Source organism: Hoplias malabaricus, chromosome 2, assembly GCF_029633855.1.
Source record: "Hoplias malabaricus isolate fHopMal1 chromosome 2, fHopMal1.hap1, whole genome shotgun sequence".
NCBI lineage: Eukaryota > Metazoa > Chordata > Actinopteri > Characiformes > Erythrinidae > Hoplias > Hoplias malabaricus.
Window position 1 is genome coordinate 79,278,876 of NC_089801.1, and position 23,474 is coordinate 79,302,349.

Genomic DNA, 23,474 nt, shown 5'->3' on the forward strand with positions numbered 1-23,474 from the left:
TCAAAAGTGTCCATAGGTGTGAATGTGTGAATGAATGTGTGAATGTGTGTGTTGATCTGTGAAGGACTGACGCCCCCTCCAGGGTGTATCCCTGCCTTGCGCCCAATGATTCCAGGTAGGCTCTGGACCCACCGCGACCCTGAATTGGATAAGCGCTTACAAATAATGAATGAATCAATGAATGAATTTTAAGGTAAAAATACTACATTGAGTTCCTTTAATGATGAGACTTTTTAAACTTATGAGAAACGAAGAAGCAAAAAAATGGGTTTATTCCAACTTATTGTCTAGAAGATCAATTTAAAGTCACCTGCTTCTATTAATGACTGTAACTGGTTTGTATGTGTATTAACAATCACTTCAGGGGGCAGGTCAGGACAACAGTTATATACGTTCAGGTGAGTTGAGATAATAGGAGATAATATTCAGGTCCAGGATTTAAACTGAAATTGTCTTTAATTTGTCTTGTCCATTAATATTAATCTGGTACAGGTCTCCACATGTAAGTAGAAGTGGGTGTGGTATTCTACACAGAGATAATAAACAAATACAATTAGAAACACTGGTCTATGAGTAATCCCCTTATTACAAATACAACTTAAAATGTCCATAATAAATAAACATCATTAAAGGCTTGTCACGAGGCTAAGACCTGACTATAAATGAACTGAAGATGTACAACATAAACGCACATACATTACTTATCACAGCTAAAAGTAATCTACTCAACACAAGGTATACACCACACAAACATTTTATGGATGTATTTAATTAGGAAAAACATAAACTACGGACATGTACAGCGTCACACACAGGCTTACACACCTCAATTAGGTAAAGCTAGTAGCTAGCAGCTGACTTCCTCAAATTACTTAAAAATACTTGACAAAACAAAACACAGTTAAAATATATATATTTCGGTCTTATACAACCAAAGATAAAGCACAAATAAGGTTACTCATGTTCAATGGACGCACACTGTTAATGAGATCGATTAAATGAAGACAGTTTCATGCCAATACCTCTCTAAACCACGTGTGTTAGCAGGATTATGCATCGGTGCATTCGGGTAGCCGCCTAGTGGCGGAAATTATAACTACATACAAAACACTAAACTACAGGCATACTAGACTTGAAGGATGAAAACAGGTAAATGAACAGTCTTTTGTACATGCTGCAGTGAAGGGCAATGTAACTCCGCCACTGAACTGATTTAGTCTGGAGAAATTCTTATGAAAAGACTTTTCTTTCCTAACATTTACTTCTGTAAAACTTGTTTATCTTTGTGTAATGTTTCAGAAACAGCTCTGAATTTTTTTGACAGAAATGTACAGCATTTGAAAAACACTGCGTTTCTGAGTTTTCATTATGTTTCTGTAAACAATGGGAGAGCATTTACACAACATTTCATTTATTTACTATTTTCAGGCACTAAATTAACTCCCAGATCCATGTGGAAGACCTCAGTAAATTGTGTTGATGAGAACATTCAGTAAAATGCCCCATTTGATAAAAATAATATAAGAACATAGTGAACATGTGCTGTGTGTAAAATATAAAGTGAGTCATGAAGCTGAAGCAGCAGAGCCATGCCGTCAGACCTCCACAGTCTGATATTTCAAACACTTTCAAACATTTCTGTCAGAAATTAAAAGATAAAAAGCTTGTCTTACCTGAGTATCTCCACTTTACTGTTTGAACTCTTCAGTCCGTCAGAGATCAGCTTCACTTCTGATTCCTGCAGCTCATTGTGACTGAGGTCCAGCTCTTTCAGGGAGGAGTTTGGTGATTTCAGAGCAGAGAAGTGGACTTTACAGGAATTCATGGTGAGTTTATACACATTCCGTCTGCAAAGCAAAGTAAATACAGCACAGTTCAAACAGAATGTGGATTTCAGACTCAGAATCAGTTTAATGAGATTAATAAGTAAAATAATACTTTCCATTATTTACATTATTCAGAGGGGCATTAATAACATACTCAGTCTGAACATTTTTTCTGAATATTGTTCTGAATATTTTCAGCACTGTTTGTATTCTCTTCTCCACATGAACTTTCACCCCCAAAATTAAACTCTCTTTAAACTCCCTCTCACTTCAGGAGGCAGAAACAGGGGAAGAGAGAGTAACAGTCAGATGAAAACAGTGTTGAGGACTAGTCTCAATAAAAAACAGCTACAGTCTGCTCTAAATGTCACAAAATAACCAGTGAATGAAGGAATAAATTCATTTGTTAAATGTCAGTTACAGCTTCATCCTGATCAGGGTCACGATGGGACCGGAGTCTTAATAAAAAATCACTCGGAGCAAGGCAGGAACATCACACTCTCTCTCTCATTCACTTACACACACACACATACACACACACACACACACACACACACACACACACACACATCTTCTTAAACACATGCCAACACACAGTCACTCTCACACACACACTAGTGCACTAGGGGCAGTCATCCTCTGAGCCTGAGGAGCAGTTGGGGGTTGGTGCCTTACTCAAGGGCCCCTCAGCCGTGGACTGAAGGAGGACAGTGCTTTTCTTTCTCTCCCCCTCACCCCCAATTATTCCTGCGGGTCGTGGGGATTGACTCAGAGACCTTCCAGCCCCAAACCCTCTTCTCTGACCACTAGACCACAGCTGTCCATTTATAACACCTGAAATATTAAAACTAAGACTTTACCTCAAAGATGAACCACCAAATGTTCCTAATAAACACACTGAGGTGACTGGTTTAAAACCTTGTAACGTAAACAATCTCAGAGTCATCCTCTGCACCATTCAATGGAAAACTATGTGAGCTTTGAATGTTGAATATCAGAAACATTTAGATCACTTCTGTCCAAATCACAGACCAACCTTTATTAAATGTTCTGTGTAAAACTAGAGCAAATCTAACTGTTTCTACAAACCTTTTCAGTTCAGGAACACACAGAAATCTCACCTGATTATCTCCAGTGTACAGTGTGAACTCCTCCATTCCTCAGAGACCAGCTTCACTGCTGAATCCTGCAGGTCAGTCTGACTGAGGTCCGGCTCTTTCAGGGGTGAGTTTGGTGAGTTCAGAGCAGAGCAGAGACTTTCATAGGAATTCAGGGTGAATTTACAATCTGTGAGTCTGCAAGGTAAAGTAAATACAGGAGAAAGTGAAGTTAAAATAGAGAATGTGAAATTCAGACTCATGTGAATCAGGAATTATGAGGTTTTCATACATCAGTATTTCTCCAATATTAATTATTCAGGGGTGTGTACATTATGAGCTCAATCTGAACATTTGTTCTGAAGGGTATTCTGAATATTTTAGTGCTATTTACATTCTATTTCCAAATGGAATTTCACTCCAAACTAAACTTTGTGAGGGTAACTGCAGCCAACTGGAGCAGGAGAACACACACATTATCCACATGGACATTCAACTCACAATCACACAACTCTCACCTGAGTGTCTCCAGTTTACAGAGTGAACTCGTTAGTGCCTCAGAGATCAGCTTCACTCCTGAATCCTGCAGGTCAGTGTGACTGAGGTCCAGCTCTTTCAGGGGTGAGTTTGGTGATTTCAGAACAGAGCAGAGACTTTCATAGGAATTCAAGGACTGATTAAAGTGAGACAATCTGTAAGGAGAAGTAAACACAGTGTAGAGTTAAAACAGAGAATGTGAAACTCACCCTCACAGGAATGAAGAATTATGACGTGTGGAAAACACTACTGTTATAAACTTGGAGTATGTGTGTTATAAACGTCATTAAGAGACACAAACAATGAGCTCAATCTGAACATTCATTCATTTTCTGTAAGTGCTCCGTCCTGTTCAGGGTCACGTGGGTCTGAATCCTCTCCAGAATCACTGGCTGCAAGAGGAACACTCTCTGGACAGAGCCCCAGTGCATCACAGGTCTTCACTCACTCACCCATTTGACATTTATGAGGTCTTTTATGATTTAGGATTCACACTGACATTTATGGACACACTTAAAGAAATACTATGTAAAAATTGGCTTCTTTGTCTCCTGAGCTCCCCCTACCTGTTGCTGAGTGTAATTCATTTTTATAGTACTGCAATCAAAAGAAGTTTTACACACCTCTCTCCCTCTCTCTCTCTCTCTCACACACACACACACACCTTCTGAGCTGAAGAATATTCATGTGTCATGACCCTCTCTCTCTCTCTCTCTCTCTCATGTCTGTATGAGGAAAACCGAGCTAGATTCTACTTGTAGTGAACTAAACACTCATGAGCCGTAAAGCGTTACTCAGCTCTCACCAGAGTTCTCCACCCCTTGATTCTGAAGTTGCATAGCCAGGTTTTAGGGGACCAGCCCGGCACAGCAGTGAGAGAGGAACTAATCCCCCTCATACATGTCAGAGGAGCATCACAAACATTTTGAAACTGTAATTTCAAGGTAGCGGCACAGTGGTGCAGCAGGTAGTGTCTCTGTCACACAGCTCTCGGGACCTGGAGGTTGTGGGTTCGAGTCCCACTCCGAGTGACTGAATGTGAGGAGTTTGGTGTGGTCTACCTGTGTCTGCGTGGGTTTATTCCGGGTGACTGTCTGTGAGGAGTTTGGTGTGTTCTCCCTGTGTTTGTGTGGGTTTCCTCCGTGTGACTGTCTGTGAGGAGTTTGGTGTGTTCTCCCTGTGTCTGCGTGGGTTTCCTCCGGGTGACTGTCTGTGAGGTGTTTGTTGTGTTCTCCCTGTGTCTGCGTGGGTTTCCTGCAGGTGTCTGTCTGTGAGGAATGTGGTGTGTTTGCCCTGTGTCCGCGTGGGTTACCTCCGGGTGCTCCAATTTCCTCCCACAGTCCAAAAACACACATTGGCAGGTGGATTGGTGACTCAAAAGTGTCCGTAGGTGTGAATGTGTGAGTGAATGAGTGAGTGTGTGTGTTGCTTTTTGAAGGACTGGTGCCCCCTCCAGGGTGTATCCCTGTTTTGCACCCAATGATTCCAGGTAGGCTCTGGACCCACCGCGATCCTGAACTGGATAAGGGTTACAGATAATGAATGAATGAATGAATTTTAAGGTAAAAATACTATATAGAGTTCCTTTAATGATGAGACTTTTTAAACTTATAAGAAACGAAGAAACAAAAAAAAAAAACTTTATTCCAACTTATTGTCTAGAAGATCAATTTAAAGTCACCTGCTTGTATTAATGACTGTAACTGGTTTGTATGTGTATTAACAATCACTTCAGGGGGCGGGTCAGGACAACAATTATATACGTTCAGGTGAGTTGAGATAAAAGGAGATAATATTCAGGTCCAGGATTTAAATTGAAATTGTCTTTAATTTGTCTTGTCCATTAAAATTAATCTGGTACAGGTCTCCACATGTAAGTAGAAGTGGGTGTGGTGTTCTACACAGAGATAATAAACAAATACACTTAGAAATACTGGTCAATTAGTAATCCACTTATTACAAATACAACTTAAAATGTCCATAATAAATAAACATCATTAAAGGCTTGTCACGAGGCTAAGACCTGACTATAAATGAACAGACAATGTACAACATAAACGCACCTACATTACTTATCACAGCTAAAAGTAATCTACTCAGCACGAGGTACACATCACACAAGCATTTTATGGATGCATTTAATCATGAAAAACATAAACTATGGACATGTACTGCGTCACACACAGGCTTACACACCTCCATTAGGTAAAGCTAGTAGCTAGCAGCTGACTTCCCCAATTTACTTAAAACCACTCGACAAAAAAAACCACAGTGAATATATATATATTTCGGTCTTATACAACCAAAGATAAAGCACAAATAAGGTTACCCACGTTCAGTGGACGCACACTGTTAATGAGATCGACTAAATGAAGACCGTTTCGTGCCAATACCTCTCTGAACCACGTGTGTTAGCAGGATTATGCATCGGTGCATTCGAGTAGCCGATCGAAATTATAGGAAATTATAACTACATACAAAACACTAAACTACAGGCATACTAGACGTGAAGGATGAAAACAGGTAAATGAACAGTCTTTTGTACATGCTGCAGTGAAGGGCAACGAAACTCCGCCACTGAACTGATTTAGTCTGGAGAAATTCTTATGAAAAGACTTTTCTTTCCTAACATTTACTTCTGTAAAACTTGTTTATCTTCGTTTAATGTTTCAGAAAACAGCTCTGATTTTTTTTGACAGAAATGTACAGCATTTGAAAAACACTGTGTTTCTGAGTTTTCATTATGTTTCTGTAAACAATGGGAGAGCATTTACACAACACTTCATTTATTTACTATTTTCAGGCACTAAATTAACTCCCAGATCCACGTAGAAGACCTCAGTAAATTGTGTTGATGAGAACATTCAGTAAAATGCCCCATTTGATATAAATAATATAAGAACATAGTGAACATGTGCTGTGAGTAAAATATAAAGTGAGTCATGAAGCTGAAGCAGCAGAGCCATGCCGTCAGACCTCCACAATCTGATATTTCAAACACTTTCACACATTTCTGTCAGAAATTAAAAGATAAAAAGCTTGTCTTACCTAAGTATCTCTACTTTACTGTTTGAACTCTTCAGTAGGTCAGACATCAGCTTCACTCCTGATTCCTGAAGCTCATTGTGACTGAGGTCCAGCTCTTTCAGGGAGGAGTTTGGTGATTTCAGAGCAGAGAAGTGAACTTCACAGGAATTCATGGTGAGTTTATACACATTCCGTCTGCAAAGCAAAGTAAATACAGCACAGTTCAAACAGAATGTGGATTTCAGACTCAGAATCAGTTTAATGAGATTAATGAGTAAAATAATACTTTCCATTATTTACATTATTCAGAGGGGCATTAATAACAGACTCAGTCTGAACATTTTTTCTGAATATTGTTCTGAATATTTTCAGCACTGTTTGTATTCTCTTCTCCACATGAACTTTCACCCCCAAAATTAAACTCTCTTTAAACTCCCTCTCACTTTAGGAGGCAGAAACGGGAGAAGAGAGAGTTACAGTCAGATGAAGACAGTGTTGAGGACTAGTCTCAATGGAAAATAGCTACAGTCTGCTCTAAATGTCACCAAAATAACCAGTGAATGAAGGAATAAATTAATTTGTTAAATGTCAGTTACAGCTTCATCCTGATCACATTTGTTTTTACATTTCATGTCAAATCTTTGTCTCACTGGAATTCTGTGAAGCTGCTTTGTGACAACATCAGTTGTGAAAAGCGTTATATAAATAAATTTGATTTGATTTGATTTGATCAGGGTCACGGTGGGACTGGAGTCTTAATAAAAATATGACTCGGAGCAAGGCAGGAATATCACACTCTCTCTCTCTTATTCACTTACACACACCCACACACACACACACACATACACACACACACACACGCCAACACACAGTCACTCTCACACACACACACTAGTGCACTAGGGGCAATCATCCTTTGAGCCTGAGGAGCAGTTGGGGGTTGGTGCCTTACTCAAGGGCCCCTCAGCCGTGGACTGAAGGAGGACAGTCCTTTTCCTTCTCTCCCCCCACCCCCAATTATTCCTGCGGGTCATGGGGATTGACTCAGAGACCTTCCAGCCCCAAACCCTCTTCTCTGACCACTAGACCACAGCTGTCCATTTATAACACCTGAAATATTAAAACTAAGACTTTACCTCAAAGATGAACCACCAAATGTTCCTAATAAACACACTGAGGTGACTGGTTTAAAACCTTGTAACATAAACAATCTCAGAGCCATCCTCTGCACCATTCAATGGAAAACTATGTGAGCTTTGAATGTTGAATATCAAAAACGTTTAGATCAATTCTGTCCAAATCACAGACCAACCTTTATTAAATGTTCAGTGTAAAAATAGAGCAAATCTTACTGTTTCTACAAACCTTTTCTATTCAGGAACACAGAAATCTCACCTGATTATCTCCAGTGTACAGTGTGAACTCCTCCATCCCTCAGAGACCAGCTTCACTCCTGAATCCTGCAGGTCAGTCTGACTGAGGTCCGGCTCTTTCAGGGGTGAGTTTGGTGAGTTCAGAGCAGAGCAGAGACTTTCATAGGAATTCAGGGTGAATTTACAGTCTGTGAGTCTGCAAGGTAAAGTAAATACAGGAGAAAGTGAAGTTAAAATAGAGAATGTGAAATTCAGACTCTTACATTCTATTTCCACATTCACTCTAAACTAAACACTCTTCACTGTCCCTTTCACAAATAGAAACAGAGTGAGAGTAAACTACAGTCAGCTGGAGCAGGAGAATACACACATAAGAGCAGGGGAGTGAGTGACTGGTCCTTGTCTCACTTTAGCCCAGGGTCTAGTCTCTAGTCCTTCCTTGAACTGATCGTCTTCTGTCGTGCATTATTTAGTCGTAGTAGTCCCTCTGTTCACAACAGCATTAATATCATTACTTTATTAATTCTGTTAGCGTCTTCAGTGGGTTGTGGGTTCCATTTTCCTTTCACAGGTAAACTTTGGTGTTGTGCTCTATCACAGCTTTTTAGAGAACTGCAAATACTGCACACCTAGGGACACTTTTGACTCACCAATCCACCTACTAACTTTTCTGGACCATGGACACAGGGAGAACACACCACACTCCTCACAGACAGTCACTAGGAGCAGGACTTGAACCCTCAACCTCCAGGTCCCTGCGACACTACCTGCTGCACTGTGACACAAATTATTATTATTATTATTATTATAATCACTGGTAAAATGCTGTTACTCTAATTTATGCTCTGCAAGAATGCTTCTCTGTCTCTGTGCGTGAGAATAATGGTTTCTTGTGGGAATAAATGTCAGTTTAAAAATAGAATATAGTACCAACACAAAGAGTAAAATCTCTCAACCTTACGGATGTAAAAACAATAGCCTAAACTTATTGAGGGCAAACTACAGCCAATCGGAGCAGGAGAATACACTCATTATCCACATGGACATTCACCCAAAATCTCACCTGAGAGTCTCCAGTTTACAGTTTGAACTCTTCAGTGCCTCAGAGATCAGCTTCACTCCTGAATCCTGCAGCTCAGTCTCACTGAACTCCAGCTCTTTCAGGGGTGAGTTTGGTGATTTCAGAACAGAGCAGAGAGTTTCACAGGAATTCATGGTCGGCTTACAGCCAGACAATCTGCAACACAATGTAAACACAGTGCATAATACAGTAAAAAACGTGAAGAAGGTGAGGAACTGTCTGTTAGTTTGATTTGTTAGAACAAATGTGAATGCTTCCTTTTGACACTGGTGCTCACCAAACAAGCAGCAACTCCTTTTTTATTCTGTGCAGTGGAGGAATTTCAGGTGCTGCTTTGACTCGTTTATCCATTTGACCATGTCTTGTTGTGTTTCCAGTTGGAAAAAATACCACCAGGTTCACAGCCCCAAGAAGTGCATTAAGCTCAGTGTGGGGCATTGTTCAGATGACAAAACTAATGTCATACATGCGTCGCTTGTGTACGTCATACATCATCGCTTTTTTTAAAATAAATATTTGGTTCAGGAGCAAACCAGGACTAAAATATAACAATGTATGAATTTACATATTTCGTCCAACCCAAGGAAACTGAACTACAAGTCTGAACACTCCTTGAAATTCAGCCTCACAGGAATAAAAATAATCAGACTTGAGGAAAAAACTGCTTTTATAAACTTGGGGGATTTTTGTGAGATACAGTGTGAGTGAGAGAAAACAAGAGAAAGACATCAGTCTTATCCATGTCCATCTAACTCCACCTGTTCTGTAATGTCTCATTCATTTTATTTATCACATCCTAATTATACACACAGTGAGGAACTTCTACTGACCGTAAAACAATCTGGAAACTTTTCTCAGTCAACAATAACACTGAAATAATCCATCCATCCATCCATCCATCCATTATCCACCGCTTACCCAGGTCCGGGTCGTGGGGGGAGCAGTCGGAGCAAAGAAACCCAGACCTCCCTCTCCCCAGCCACTGCCTCCAGCTCCTCCGGGGATATACAGAGGTGTTCCCAGGCCAGTCGAGACATGTAGTCTCTCCAGCGTGTTCTTGGTCTGCCCCGGGGCCTCCTCCCCGTTGGACATGCCCGGAACACCTCACCAGGGAGGCGTCCAGGAGGCATCCGGACCAGATGCCTGAACCACCTCAACTGGCTCCTCTCGACGTGGAGGAGCAGTGGCTCCACTCTGAGTCTCTCCCGGATGTCCGAGCTCCTAACCCTGTCTCTAAGGGAGAGTCCAGACACCCTGCGGAGAAAACTCATTTCAGCCGCTTGTACCCGTGATCTCGTTCTTTCGGTCACTACCCAAAGCTCGTGACCATAGGTGAGGGTTGGGACGTAGATTGAGGCAGGACCTCCACTTGAGGCAGGATCTCACTTCCAACCGGGAGAGAGCACTCCACCCTTTTCCTACTGAGTACCATGGACTCGGACTTGGAGGTGCTGATCCTCATCCCTACTGCTTCACACTTGGCTGCAAACTGGTTCAGCAAGAGCTGGAGGTCCCGGCTCGATGAAGCCAACAAGACCACATCATCTGCAAAAAGTAGACATGGAATCCTGAGACCACCAAACCAGACACCCTCCGCCACTTGGCTATGCCGAGAAATTCTGTCCATAAAATTTATGAACAGAACCGGTGACAACGGGCAGCCCTAACGGAGTCCAACTTACTGCCAGCCATACGAACCAGACTCCTGCTATGTTTGTACAGGGACTAGATGGCTTGTAGCAAAGAGCCCAGTACCCCATACTCCCTGAGCACCCCCCACAGAATACCCCGAGGGACGCGGTCAAATGCCTTCTCCAGATCCACAAAACACATGTAGACTGGTTGAGCAAACTCCCATGCACCCTCCAGGATCCTAGCGAGGGTAAATCCGCATTGTTCCTCCTGGATCCGAGGTTCAACTATCAGTCGGACTCTCTTCTCCAGTACCCCCGCATAGACCTTACCGGGGAGGTTGAGGAGTGTGATCCCCCTATAGCTGGAACACACCCTCCGATCCCCCTTTTTAAAAAGGGGAACCACCACCCCAGTCTGCCAGTCCAGAGGCACTGCCCCTGATGTCCACGCGATGTTGCAAAGACGTGTCTGCCAGTACAGCCCCACAACATCCAGAGCCTTGAGGAACCTGGGACAAACCTCATCCACCCCCAGGGCCCTACCGCCAAGGAGTTTCCCTACCACCTCGGCCAACTCAGCCCCAGTGATAAACGAGCCCCCCTCGGGGTCCCCAAGCTCTGCTTCCTCTGCGGAAGACCTGTTGGTGGGATTGAGAAGATCCTCAATGTATTCCTTCCACCGCCTAATGACGTCCCCAGTCGCGGTCAACAGTTCCCCACCCCCACAATATACAGTGTTGGTGGAAAACTGCTTGATGGTCGCCTGATGTTTTGCCAGAAATTTCTCGGAGCCGACCGAAAGTCGTTTTCCATGTTCTCACCGAACTCCTCCCACACCTGAGTTTTTGCCTCAGCGAAAGCCGAAGCCACGAGCTGCTTGGCTCCTCAGTACCTGTTGACTGCCTCCGGAGTCCCTGAGCCAACCAGGCTTGATAGGACTCTTTCTTCAGCTTGACAGCCCCCCTCACCCGGGGCGTCCGAGTGTGGGGATTGCCACCCCGACAGGCACCGACAACCTTGCAGCCACAGCTCCGTTCAGCCGCCTCAACAATGGAGGTCCGGAACATGGCTTACTCAGACTCAATGTCACCAGGCTCCCCCGGGACGCAGTCGAAGCTCTGCCGGATGTGGGAGTTGAAGATCTTTCTGACAGGTTCCTCTGCCAAACGTTCCCAGCAAACCCTCAGCACACGTTTGGGCCTGCCAGGTCTGTCCGGCATCCTCCCCCGCCATCTGATCCAACTCACCACAAGGTGGTGATCAGTTGACAGCTCAGCGCCTCTCTTCACCCAAGTGTCCACAACATATGGCCGCAGGTCAGATGATACGACGATAAAGTCGATCATCGAAATGCGGCCTAGGGTATCCTGATGCCAGGTGTACTTGTGGACACCCTTATGTTCTAACAAGGTGTTCATAATGGACAAACTGTGACGGGCACAGAAATCCAATAAGTGAACACCACTCGGGTTCAGATCAGCGGGGCCGTTCCTCCCAATCACGCCCCTCCAGGTCTCACTGTCGTTACCCACGTGAGCATTGAAGTCCCCCAGCAGAACCATGGAGTCCCCAGAATGAGTGTTCTCCAGCACCCCCTCTAGGGTCCCCAAGAAGGCATGGTACTCTGAACTGCTGTTCGGTGCATAAGCACAAACGGCAGTCAGAGACCTTTCCCCAACCCGAAGACGCAGGGAAATTACCCTCTCGTCCACTGGGGTAAACCCCAACGTACAGGCGCTAAGCCGGGGGGCTATGAGTAAGCCCACTCCTGCCTTACGCCTCTCACTCTGGGCAACTCCAGAGTGAAAGAGCATCCAGCCCCTCTCAAGGAGATAGGTTCCACTAACACTGAAATAAAAAATATAAATATAAAAGACATATAGAAATAACACTCACACGGCCTTTCTGCAGTTGCTCACAGCTGGGATCAGACTCCAATAACCCTGCTCAGTGGTGTTGTACTTCCTCAAGTCCAGTTTATCCAGCACCTCGTCTGAATTCACGAGCATGTAGGCTAACGCTAAACATTCTCCAGCAGACAGTGTCTTATCTGATTGATTTTTAGATTCGAGATACTCCTGGATTTTACTGGATAAAGAGGAGTCGTTCATTTCAGTGAGACAGAGGAACAGGTTGATAGATCTGTCAGAAGGAAGATCCTCTGATGTTATTATGCATTTGATGTACTGAACTGTTTTCTTAATGCTTTCAGAGCTGCTCACTCTGTGTGTCAGTAGGTCCTGCAGGAGTTGTTGATTGGACTCCAGTGAGATGCCCAACAGAAAACGGAGAAACAGATCCAGGTGTCCACTTTTACTCTCTATAGCTGTACGCACAGCTCCCTTCAGCAGCTCGTCCAGTGAAATCCTATAAGTCCACTTCCTGGTTTTCAGCTTCAGAAACTTCAGTTCCTTTCTGTTGTTGCTCACACAGCAGTGAAACACATAGAAAGCAGCCAGGAACTCCTGAAAGCTCAAATGCACAAAGCAGTAAACCTTCCTCTGGTAAAGCACAGACTCCTCCCTAAAGATCTCAGTGCAAATCCCAGAGTACACTGAGGCCTCAGTGACATCAATCCCACACTCTCTCAGGTCGTCTTCATAGAACATCACATTGCCCTTCATCAGCTGTTTGAAAGCCAGTTTAGACAGTTTCAAAAACATCTTCCTGTTTGATCTCAGGAGTTCCTGTAGAGTTCCTCTCTCATCTTCCTCCTCATACTTCTCCTTCCTCATGATTGTCTGAGTGCACAGGAAGTGTGAGTACATTGCAGTCAGAGTTTTAGGGATTTCTGTGGTCCCTTGTTTCATGATTCGCTGAAGCACAGTTGCTGAGATCCAGCAGAAGACTGGAATGTGGCACATGATGTGGAGACTCCTCGTTGTCTTAATGTGGGAGATGACATTGTCGGCTTGGTGTTGGTCACTAATCCTCTTCCTGAAGTACTCCTCCTTCTGTGGATTATTGAATCCCTGAATGTCTGTCAGACGGCTGATGTACTGAGAGGGGATCTGATTGGCTGCTGCTGGTCTGGAGGTTATCCAGATGTGAGCAGACGGAAGCAGGTCTCCTTTGATGAGGTTTGTCATCAACACGTCCACTGAAGACACCTTGGTCACGTCTGACACTTTCTCACACTCTGAGAACTTCAGTGGAATTCTGCTTTCATCGAGGCCGTCAAATATGAACACAGTTTTACACACGTCATATTCCTTTGTGTCCAGACCTCGGAGCTCAGGATGGAGGTCACACAGAAGTCCATGAAGACTGTACTGTTTGTCTTTAATCAGGTTCAGCTCTCGGAATGGAAGCACAAACATGAACTCTATATCCTGATTGGCTTTTCCTTCAGCCCAGTCCAGAATGAACTTCTGCACAGAGACAGTTTTTCCAATGCCAGCAATGCCTTTAGTCAGAACGCTTTTAAGTTTTTCCACTTGTGGATCTTTATCTTCTTTTCCTTCTTCACGTCTCACATCTTCCTCCATCACAGCTCTGGTGTTGTCTTCTTCCATTTCTCCCATCGTACACTGTACAGGGTTAAATATGTCTAAACAGTTTATTGGTGTATCTGGCAGGTTTTGTTTCCAGGGTTTGTTTTCAATCTGTAAAACTTCATGTTCTTCATTCACTCCTTCCCTCTCTCCCTCGATGATGTAGAGCTGAGTGTAAACCCTGTTCAGGAGGATTTTATTCTCTTGTGTTTTGAATCCCTCAAATAAGCTCTCGTACTTGTTCTTCAGGCTGATTTTGTTTCTCTCTGAGACACTGAGCAGGATGTCATCCATTGGTTTGTATTCATCCAGCTCAATGGACTCCGCCGTGTGTGGAAACTGAACAGAGCCTGTTTTAAACCTCCTTCTGCAGCAGGGACAGGTCAAGTCTCCTGAGTGGACAGACTGGTCCCTAAGGCTCCTGATGCACTGTCTACAAAAAGTGTGTCCACAGGTGACAGAGCTTGGATCTGTCTGAATCTGCTCACACACTCCACACCTGGAACCATCCTGGAGCAGCACATCCCTCCTAGAGAACACAGTAATGCATCAGTATGACAGACATAAACAGTACTTCATTTATATTCAATACACGCAGTCATTTATTTTCTTGTCAATATTGGTTATGTAGTGGATATGATGAATGTGTATTAATTTCTAATAAGAAATTGTGACTTTCTGAAGATGTGATTTGATATACCCAAACTTTAGCTTGTTTCAGAGACATCTCCTCACTAGCAGATGTAAGGTGAGATAAACCTCCAGAGCAGGCCCGTAAAACCCCTTCCAAAGACCCTTTTTATGACTTAAGGTCAAGAAAAGAATGCAGAGAGACACAGAGACTCAATCTTGATTGAAACTCACAATGCCCCCTTACACCTTTAAAGACTGTTAACTCTAAAAGACTCAAACATCCCAAAGTTCTTACATGGAAAACAAGTTGTATATGGGCACAACTGTTTGAAATTAATCCCGTTTTGACAATCAAAATAGGTGGAATTAATTTACATGTGTTTAAAGTCATTTTTGTTTATATGAATTTATGTAGAACCAAGGTAGCCACATACTATGTGTTTAGTTGGTTAATAATTATATAGAACATGCTTGTCTTTTTCTTAATTATATTACTTTGTGTTAACATATAATCTTTTATAATGCAAAGTATTCACTCAGGGATGGTCAAGTCTTTGTCTTGTCAAGTGTCATAAATTCTATGTGATGCCACTCCCAAGGTACAGGAATCAGGAGCAAGAAAAGCTCCAATTCTCCCTCATTGAGGACGAATCAGGTATTCGGGGCGGGTTTTCTAAACTCTGGTTAAAAACCTGTGGCGCCAAATGACACAAGCTTTTATGGCTTCTTCCTCTTTTTCTCCGATGTTCGACTTTTCACTTCAAGGCTCCAGATACTTGGGGCGTTATATCTTTTAGACATTTTCCAGGCTAAAAGAGTAAAATGACCTGAGTTTTGGAAATGACTCTGCAGGCGTCTTAAACAGTCTTGGACCTTTAAAGCGTGGTCCAGATAGAAACTACAGATTAAGAAAAGCTATAGTTTAACCCTAGCAAAATTTAAATGCCACACCCAGATCATGAAGGCAACCTTAGACCTCTGACCCTCCAAACGACGACAACGACACGAAGAGGACGGCTGCACACACCCTCAGAATGATCTTCTGAGATGAGGCCCCAGGAGAGACCTGCATGGACGTGTGTCTCTCTCACAAGGCGGCAGATCAGCGACGATGAAGAATCCCCACAGAGACCTTCAGAACACCACCAGCTCCGATTGCTGCGTCTGAAAGCCTCGGGAGAAAATCAACGCACGCGGTTGCAACCTACAAGGCCCGCGTCTGCAATTCTCCAGGATGTCGATCTCCGGATATGTATGGTCACATGGTCTCATGTCTCTCATGGCTCATGGGTTGGTACTGAAAGTTTGCTGGGATAAACAATAGTCTTTCTTAGATCTTAGGGTAATAATTATCATAGAGAAATTCCCTCATATATTAATCTCCCTGTTCCCTCATCTATCGCTGTAATCCATTTCATTATATGAATGTCTAATTAATATTCATTATTTGATATTATTATTAATAAACCAGTTGTATGATAAAACCAATCCTTGGTTATTTGTTTGTGTGTGCACCTTTCTTGTATGGAATTTCAGAGTCAAGAACCCACGGCGGGTCAATGAGCATAATTCATTAATAATAGTTCATTCTAGCTAATTCTGCTGTATAATATGTGAAGATGGCTTTCTTGTCTGAGCTGAAATTAAGACAGGTAAATACACTACATATTAGTTAATGGCTCCCAAACATGGAGCTTAGCAAAATGAATTAAATAATTAATTATTAATAAAATAATAATTAATTATCATTGACTCCGCTATGTAGTGCGAATGTCACCGCAACGCGTGCATACTATTTCCACTACAGTTATGTCTCCACCCAGATCAGTTTAGCTAATTATCTTGGGATCATGCTGTCTGTAATTACTTAAATGTCTAAGTTAATGAAAGAAAGTGCCTTTCAGAACAAGATGCAGTCTCTAAACTGTAAAACATTTACCATTCACTCTGTCACATTTAAAACATATTTATTCAGGAACGTTCTTGGAAGCTTTCAGTTGATTTTATGCCGTAGCATGATGTGCTCGAACGTATGCTAGAGCATGATGTGCACCTCTCCAGAAATGTAATTATGTGTCATGTCAATGCAGACCGCAATGACTGTGATTGGTCAATAACTGGACAGATTGTTTATGTTGAACCGAAGAAACATGTCCTACCCCCTAAATAGTGCACTTTAAAGATTTAAAAAAGTAATTCTACTAGACCCCACTACATTGTGTAATACATAGTAAAATGTGATCTGGAGACACACGAAAGAATTGAATGTAAGCCTTAGAAACATCATCAGCTAATGAACAAATACAGATACTTCAAAGTGCACACTTTACTGACAGATACTTCCAAATAAACACTATTTGTGTAAAATACATGTAAAATCCAAAAGCACTAGTCAATAAGAGTGAAAGCGTTCGCACAGTGAGACACCTCAGGAGTGAGTCAGAGTGGCGTCTGTGATCCAGAACTGATCATTCATCATCAGTACCTCACATTACTAATGGATTTGTTCTTGAAAGCAGTCTAAGTCACATGGCAGTGTTGTTCCAAAGTCAAAAGCAAAGTCAACTACTCCCTGTCAATACCATTTATTTCAGAGGAAGGAGTCTACAACCTCCTGGTCATATATTAGATTACTGTTTAATGTGGAATGCTGTAAAGCTGTTAAAGCAAAAGGACGCTTCCTGAGGAACTTCCTGTTGTAAATCACCTCCATGTTGCATGATGGTGTGTCAGTGTCTCACCTCTGGTCTGTACCGATTCTTTCATTACTGAAAGTAGCAGGGTGATGCATGGAGTTGTTGCTCTTCAGAGACACACAGCTGGGCTCTGGAAGTTCTGCCCTGAATGTGTGCTCTCTGAAATGTAAAGAGAATATATAAGAAAATAAATGTATTCTAGAAGTGTGTTTCATGTGAAAATTCATGTGAAATCAAGAAAAAGAATAATAACTTCTTTAAACAATATTTCTTGCCATTTATTCAGGCTAATAACTGGAGATAGTGCTGGGCCATGTGGCTGATTAATGACATCACTATGGTTTTATGATATTCTATATTTTTAAAATGCAGTAAAAAAACAGACTTTTCTCTCTCCTTTTCTTGCTAATTCTCATAAACCTTTTCTTTTTATTTTAAAGAAAAATTTCAAATGTTTTCACTGAACAACTTGAATGTGCAACAATGTACAAAAAGCAAGACGGTTTACAATAAATACATGACAATACAATAAATACGCAAGACAATTTACAATACAATAAAAAATAAACAATAAATAAAGGGAGGGGACAGTGCAATAAGCCCAAGTAAGGTGCAGTTATGTCCACTCTGTGTAAACATTGTATTTAGCAGCAGTTTTTGTCCATAAATATAAACACTGTCCTCTTAAGTTTAGAAGTAAGTAAGACAGTTTGAAAAGGTGAGTGTGTGTGTGTGTGTGTGTGTGTGTGTGTTCAGTCCAGTCCCTGATGTGTGCATTTTTTCATACCACACTCTGATTGTTCAGGAGTCTGACAGCTTGGGGAAAGAAACTGTTTCACAGTCTGAATGTGAGGGCCCAGAGTTTACAGACTGTTTACGTTTAGCTACTTTGAATCTTTCCATTATAAGCAGGTGAATAGAAGAATGTATAATAGAAGCACCCACTTACAATTTCAAAGTCTTTTTATGAATAAAACAAAAGTCTTGGCTCAGAAGTTTATGTGCAATTTTGTGCCAAGTTTGGTTTTTCAGGAATATTTAACAGATAGTGCCATGCTTTATAATGGATATCTGTAGGGAACATGCAGGATTACCCTGTCATTTGGAAATGAGTGCATTAGTTCATGTACATTTTACAATATAAGATGAATATCATTCATTGATTATCCATCTCAGGGTCGTGGTGGGTCTGGGGTCTACCTGGAATCACTGGGCATAAGGCAGGATCACACCCTGGAGGGGGCGCCAGTCTTTCACAGGGCGACACATACTCACACATTCTCTCACACACTTACACCAATGGACACTTTGAGTCGCCAATCCCCCTACCAACGTGTTTTGGACTGTGGGAGGAAACCGGAGCACCCAGAGGATACTCACGCAGACAGAGGGGAGAACACACCACACTCCTCACAGACAGTCACCCGGAGGAAACACACGCAGACACAGGGGAGAACACACCACACTCCTCACAGACAGTCACCCGGAGGAAACACACGCAGACACAGGGGAGAACACACCACACTCCTCACACACAGTCACCCGGAGGAAACCCACACAGACACAAAAAGAACACTCCACACTCCTCAAAGACAGTCACCCAGAGCGGGACTCAAACCCACAACCTGCAGGACCCTGGAGCGGTGTGACTACGACACTACCTGCTGCACCACCATGCTGCCCTTAAGAGGGATTTTTTTACTAAATAAACCCACATCATGATTATTGACAAAATAAAAACATTTATAGTTTCTAAATAAATAAAAACAGCAACATGTTTATTCTGTAAAAATGACTGAAAAATTAAAAAATGCCTCCTCTCTCTTTATTAATGTTTTATTGCTCTCTTGTCCATCACCTGAACCAATGACTCATCAGAATCTTAACACAGAAACTTCTGATGTTTTTAATCAGAAAATAATAATTGTAATGAATTAAATGATTTCATTGTTTATGGTCTGTTTTTGATGATGGTCTATATTTCCTGGATCTTTTTGTACATTTTGTCACTTTTATCACTGAAAACAAATGGTGCAGGTTAGCTAATGTAATAGCGCTCAACAATGTGCTGTAAATGAGGTCTGACCGGTAAAAGAATACAAAAATGGATTTGTTCTTGAGTGCAGTCGAAGTCACATGGCAGTGTGGTTCCAAAGTCAAAAGCAAAGTCTTCCTCAAAAGAATAGAAGCAGATACTGTAGCAAAGTGGGAACTACTCCCTGTCAATACCATTTATTTCAGAGGAAGGAGTTAACAACCTCCTGGCCATATATTACATCACTGTATAATGTGGAAAGCTGTAAAGATGTTAAAGCAAAAGGACGCTTCCTGAGGAACTTCCTGCTGTAAATCACCTCCATGTTGCATGATGCTGTGTCAGTGTCTCACCTCTGGTGTGTACCGATTCTTTCATTACTGAAAGTAGGAGGGTGATGCATGGAGTTGTTGCTCTTCAGAGACACACAGCTGGGCTCTGGAAGTTCTGCCCTGAATGTCTGCTCTCTGAAATGTGAAGTAGAGACAAAACAATGAAGTACTTCCATCCATCCATTATCTGTAACTGGACAGATATTGTTTATGTTGAACTGAAGAAACATGTCCTACCCCCTAAATAGTGCACTTTAAAGATTTAAAAAAGTAATTCTACTAGACCCCACTACATTGTGTAATACATAGTAAAATGTGATCTGGAGACACACGAAAGAATTGAATGTAAGCCTTAGAAACATCATCAGCTAATGAACAAATACAGATACTTCAAAGTGCACACTTTACTGACAGATACTTCCAAATAAACACTATTTGTGTAAAATACATGTAAAATCCAAAAGCACTAGTCAATAAGAGTGAAAGCGTTCGCACAGTGAGACACCTCAGGAGTGAGTCAGAGTGGCGTCTGTGATCCAGAACTGATCATTCATCATCAGTACCTCACATTACTAATGGATTTGTTCTTGAAAGCAGTCGAAGTCACATGGCAGTGTTGTTCCAAAGTCAAAAGCAAAGTCAACTACTCCCTGTCAATACCATTTATTTCAGAGGAAGGAGTTAACAACCTCCTGGCCATATATTACATCACTGTATAATGTGGAAAGCTGTAAAGATGTTAAAGCAAAAGGACGCTTCCTGAGGAACTTCCTGTTGTAAATCACCTCCATGTTGCATGATGCTGTGTCAGTGTCTCACCTCTGGTCTGTACCGATTCTTTCATTACTGAAAGTAGGAGGGTAATGCATGGAGTTGTTGCTCTTCAGAGACACACAGCTGGGCTCTGGAAGTTCTGCCCTGAATGTCTGCTCTCTGAAATGTGAAGTAGAGACAAAACAATGAAGTACTTCCATCCATCCATTATCTGTAACCGCTTATCCAATTCAGGGTCACGGTGGGTCCAGAGCCTACCTGGAATCATTGGGCGCAAGGCGGGAATACACCCTGGAGGGGGCGCCAGTCCTTCACAGGGCAATACACACACATACACTTACACACTCACACCTACGGACACTTTTGAGTCGCCAATCAACCTACCAACGTGTGTTTTTGGACTGTGGGAGGAAACCAGAGCACCCGGAGGAAACCCACGCGGACATGGGGAGAACACACCACACTCCTCACAGACAGTCACCCGGAGCAGGAATCGAACCCACAACCTTCAGGTCCCTGGAGCGGTGTAGTTAAACTACTTGTCAGAAATTTTATCTGAAAATGGCAAAATGGTCATAAAGTGTAAAATGGAACAGTGTAAACCGTGAGATAATGACCTATACCTTCAGAACAAAGAGGAATAAGGTAGGAATATCCACTTTATTTTGAAACAAAGAAAGTAAGAAAGGTCTCTTCATTATTTTTAAATGTGAGATTTCCTCTTCTCTGCATTAGTTGTGGGTCAGAGTTACAAAACAGTAGGATAGTTCTCCAAACACCATACAGACCATAATAGTGAGTCTTAACCACATCCTCAGCTTTTTCATCAAGAGGGAGGAGAACACAAAGTGACTGGATGTAATAAACAAAACCAGTTTTAAAAAAAGTGGAAATATGGAAAGGAAAATCTTTCACAAAATTCTCTTGAATGCACCACGTCCCTCAGAGCAGTGAAAATAAGGTGGATACAGTAAAATGTATGACACTGAACCATTACAGAATCTATACAAGTGTAATGTGTAATATTACACCGATGATGCATACACCCGAGTGTCTCACCTCAGGTCAGAAGTAGTCATTTCACTGCTGTGAAAAGAAGAATCAATCATAGAGTTGTAGCTCCTCACAGACACAGATCAGGGCTCTGGAGAACAGCCTTTGGATCCCTTCCATCTGGAAAAGTGAAGAAGAGACACATGAACAGATCTCACAGCTGATAATATAAAAGAAAAGAGAATTCAGACATTTAAATATCAGTCTGGAGTTAATAATCTAGCCACGCAATTACAACATTCAAATGTGTCATATTCTGTTATAACACAGGGGCAGCCATGGCCTAATGGTTTGTGTGTGTGTGTGTGTGTGTGTGTGTGTGTGTGTGTGTGTTCTCTGCTACAGATGGGATAAATGTCAAATATACGTTATGTAGTATGCTATAAACTGACAGATAAATACACATTTACATTTTTGTTGTCTGATTATTGCGAAGTGTGCTCTGAAAATTTTATTTCCCAAATATGCCCAAATTAATACAGGGGTTGGACAATGAAAGTGAAACACCTGGTTTTAGACCACAATAATTTATTAACATGATGTAGGGCCTCCTTTTGCGGCCAATACAGCATCAATTCATCTTGGGAATGACATATACAAGTCCTGCACAGTGGTCAGAGGGATTTTAAGCCATTCTTCTTGCAGGATAGTGGCCAGGTCTCTACGTGATGCTGGTGAGGAAAACGTTTCCTGACCCGCTCCTCCAAAACACCCAAAAGTGGCTCAATAATATTTAGATCTGGTGACTGTGCAGGCCATGGGAGATGTTCAACTTCACTTTCATGTTCATCAAACCAATCTTTCACCAGTCTTGCTGTGTGTATTGGTGCATTATCATCCTGATACACGGCACCGCCTTCAGGACACAATGTTTGAAACATTGGATGCACATGGTCCTCCAGAATGGTTCGGTAGTCCTTGGCAGTGACACGCCCAAGTATTGGGCCAAGGGAATGCCATGATATGGCAGCCCAACCCATCACTGATCCATCACACATCCACCCCCATGCTTCACTCTGGGCATGCAACAGTCTGGGTGGTACGTTTCTCTGGGGCTTCTCCACACCGTAACTCTCCCGGATGTGGGGAAAACAGTAAAGGTGGACTCATCAGAGAACAATACATGTTTCACATTTTCCACAGCCCAAGATTTGCGCTCCTTGCACCATTGAAACCAACGTTTGGCATTGGCATGAGTGATCAAAGGTTTGGCTACAGCAGCCCGGCCGTGTATATTGACCCTGTGGAGCTCCCGACGGACAGTTCTGGTGGAAACAGGAGAGTTGAGGTGCACATTTAATTCTGCCGTGATTTGGGCAGCTGTGGTTTTATGTTTTTGGATCCAATCCAGGTTAGCACACAAACATCCCTTTCAGACAGCTTCCTCTTGCATCCACAGTTAATCCTGTTGGATGTGTTTCGTCCTTCTTGGTAATATGCTGACATTACCCTGATACTGTGGCTCTTGATACATCACAAAGACTTGCTGTCTTGGTCACAGATGCGCCAGCAAGACATGCACCAACAATGTGTCCTCTTTTGAACTCTGGTATGTCACCCATAATGTTGTGTGCATTGCATTATTTTGAGCAAAACTGTCCTCTTACCCTCTGCTAATTGAACCTTCACACTCTGCTCTTATTGGTGCAATGTGCAATTAATGAATATTGGCCACCAGGCTGGTCCAGTTTAGCCATGAAACATCCCACACTAAAATGACAGGTGTTTCAGTTTCATTGTCCAACCCCTGTAGCTGCATCACACACCTGTGACTTCCGGGAATGAATAAATCTGATGAGCCATTAGCAGGACTCATTAAAACTGAAAAACTGAATGGTGCGTCTAAAACAAGCAATACAAGAGGCTCACATTAAATCTGAGC

The 23,474-nt window shown here is 42.3% G+C and overlaps 1 protein-coding gene across 1 annotated transcript in view; it reads right to left on the reverse strand.

Annotated features, from left to right (window-relative positions):
- LOC136678262 (NACHT, LRR and PYD domains-containing protein 12-like) overlaps positions 1-21,618 on the reverse strand; it is a 57,795-nt gene extending 36,177 nt beyond the window's left edge. The window contains exons 1-6 of the mRNA XM_066656250.1: positions 21,599-21,618; positions 20,585-20,698; positions 19,787-19,900; positions 17,444-17,557; positions 12,472-14,598; positions 7,883-8,056 (exon numbers count right to left, since the gene is read on the reverse strand). Coding sequence (XP_066512347.1) covers positions 7,883-8,056; positions 12,472-14,598; positions 17,444-17,557; positions 19,787-19,900; positions 20,585-20,698; positions 21,599-21,618 — 2,663 coding nt within the window. The remainder of the gene's footprint in view (positions 1-7,882; positions 8,057-12,471; positions 14,599-17,443; positions 17,558-19,786; positions 19,901-20,584; positions 20,699-21,598) is intronic.
- Between the last annotated feature and the right edge of the window lie 1,856 nt (positions 21,619-23,474).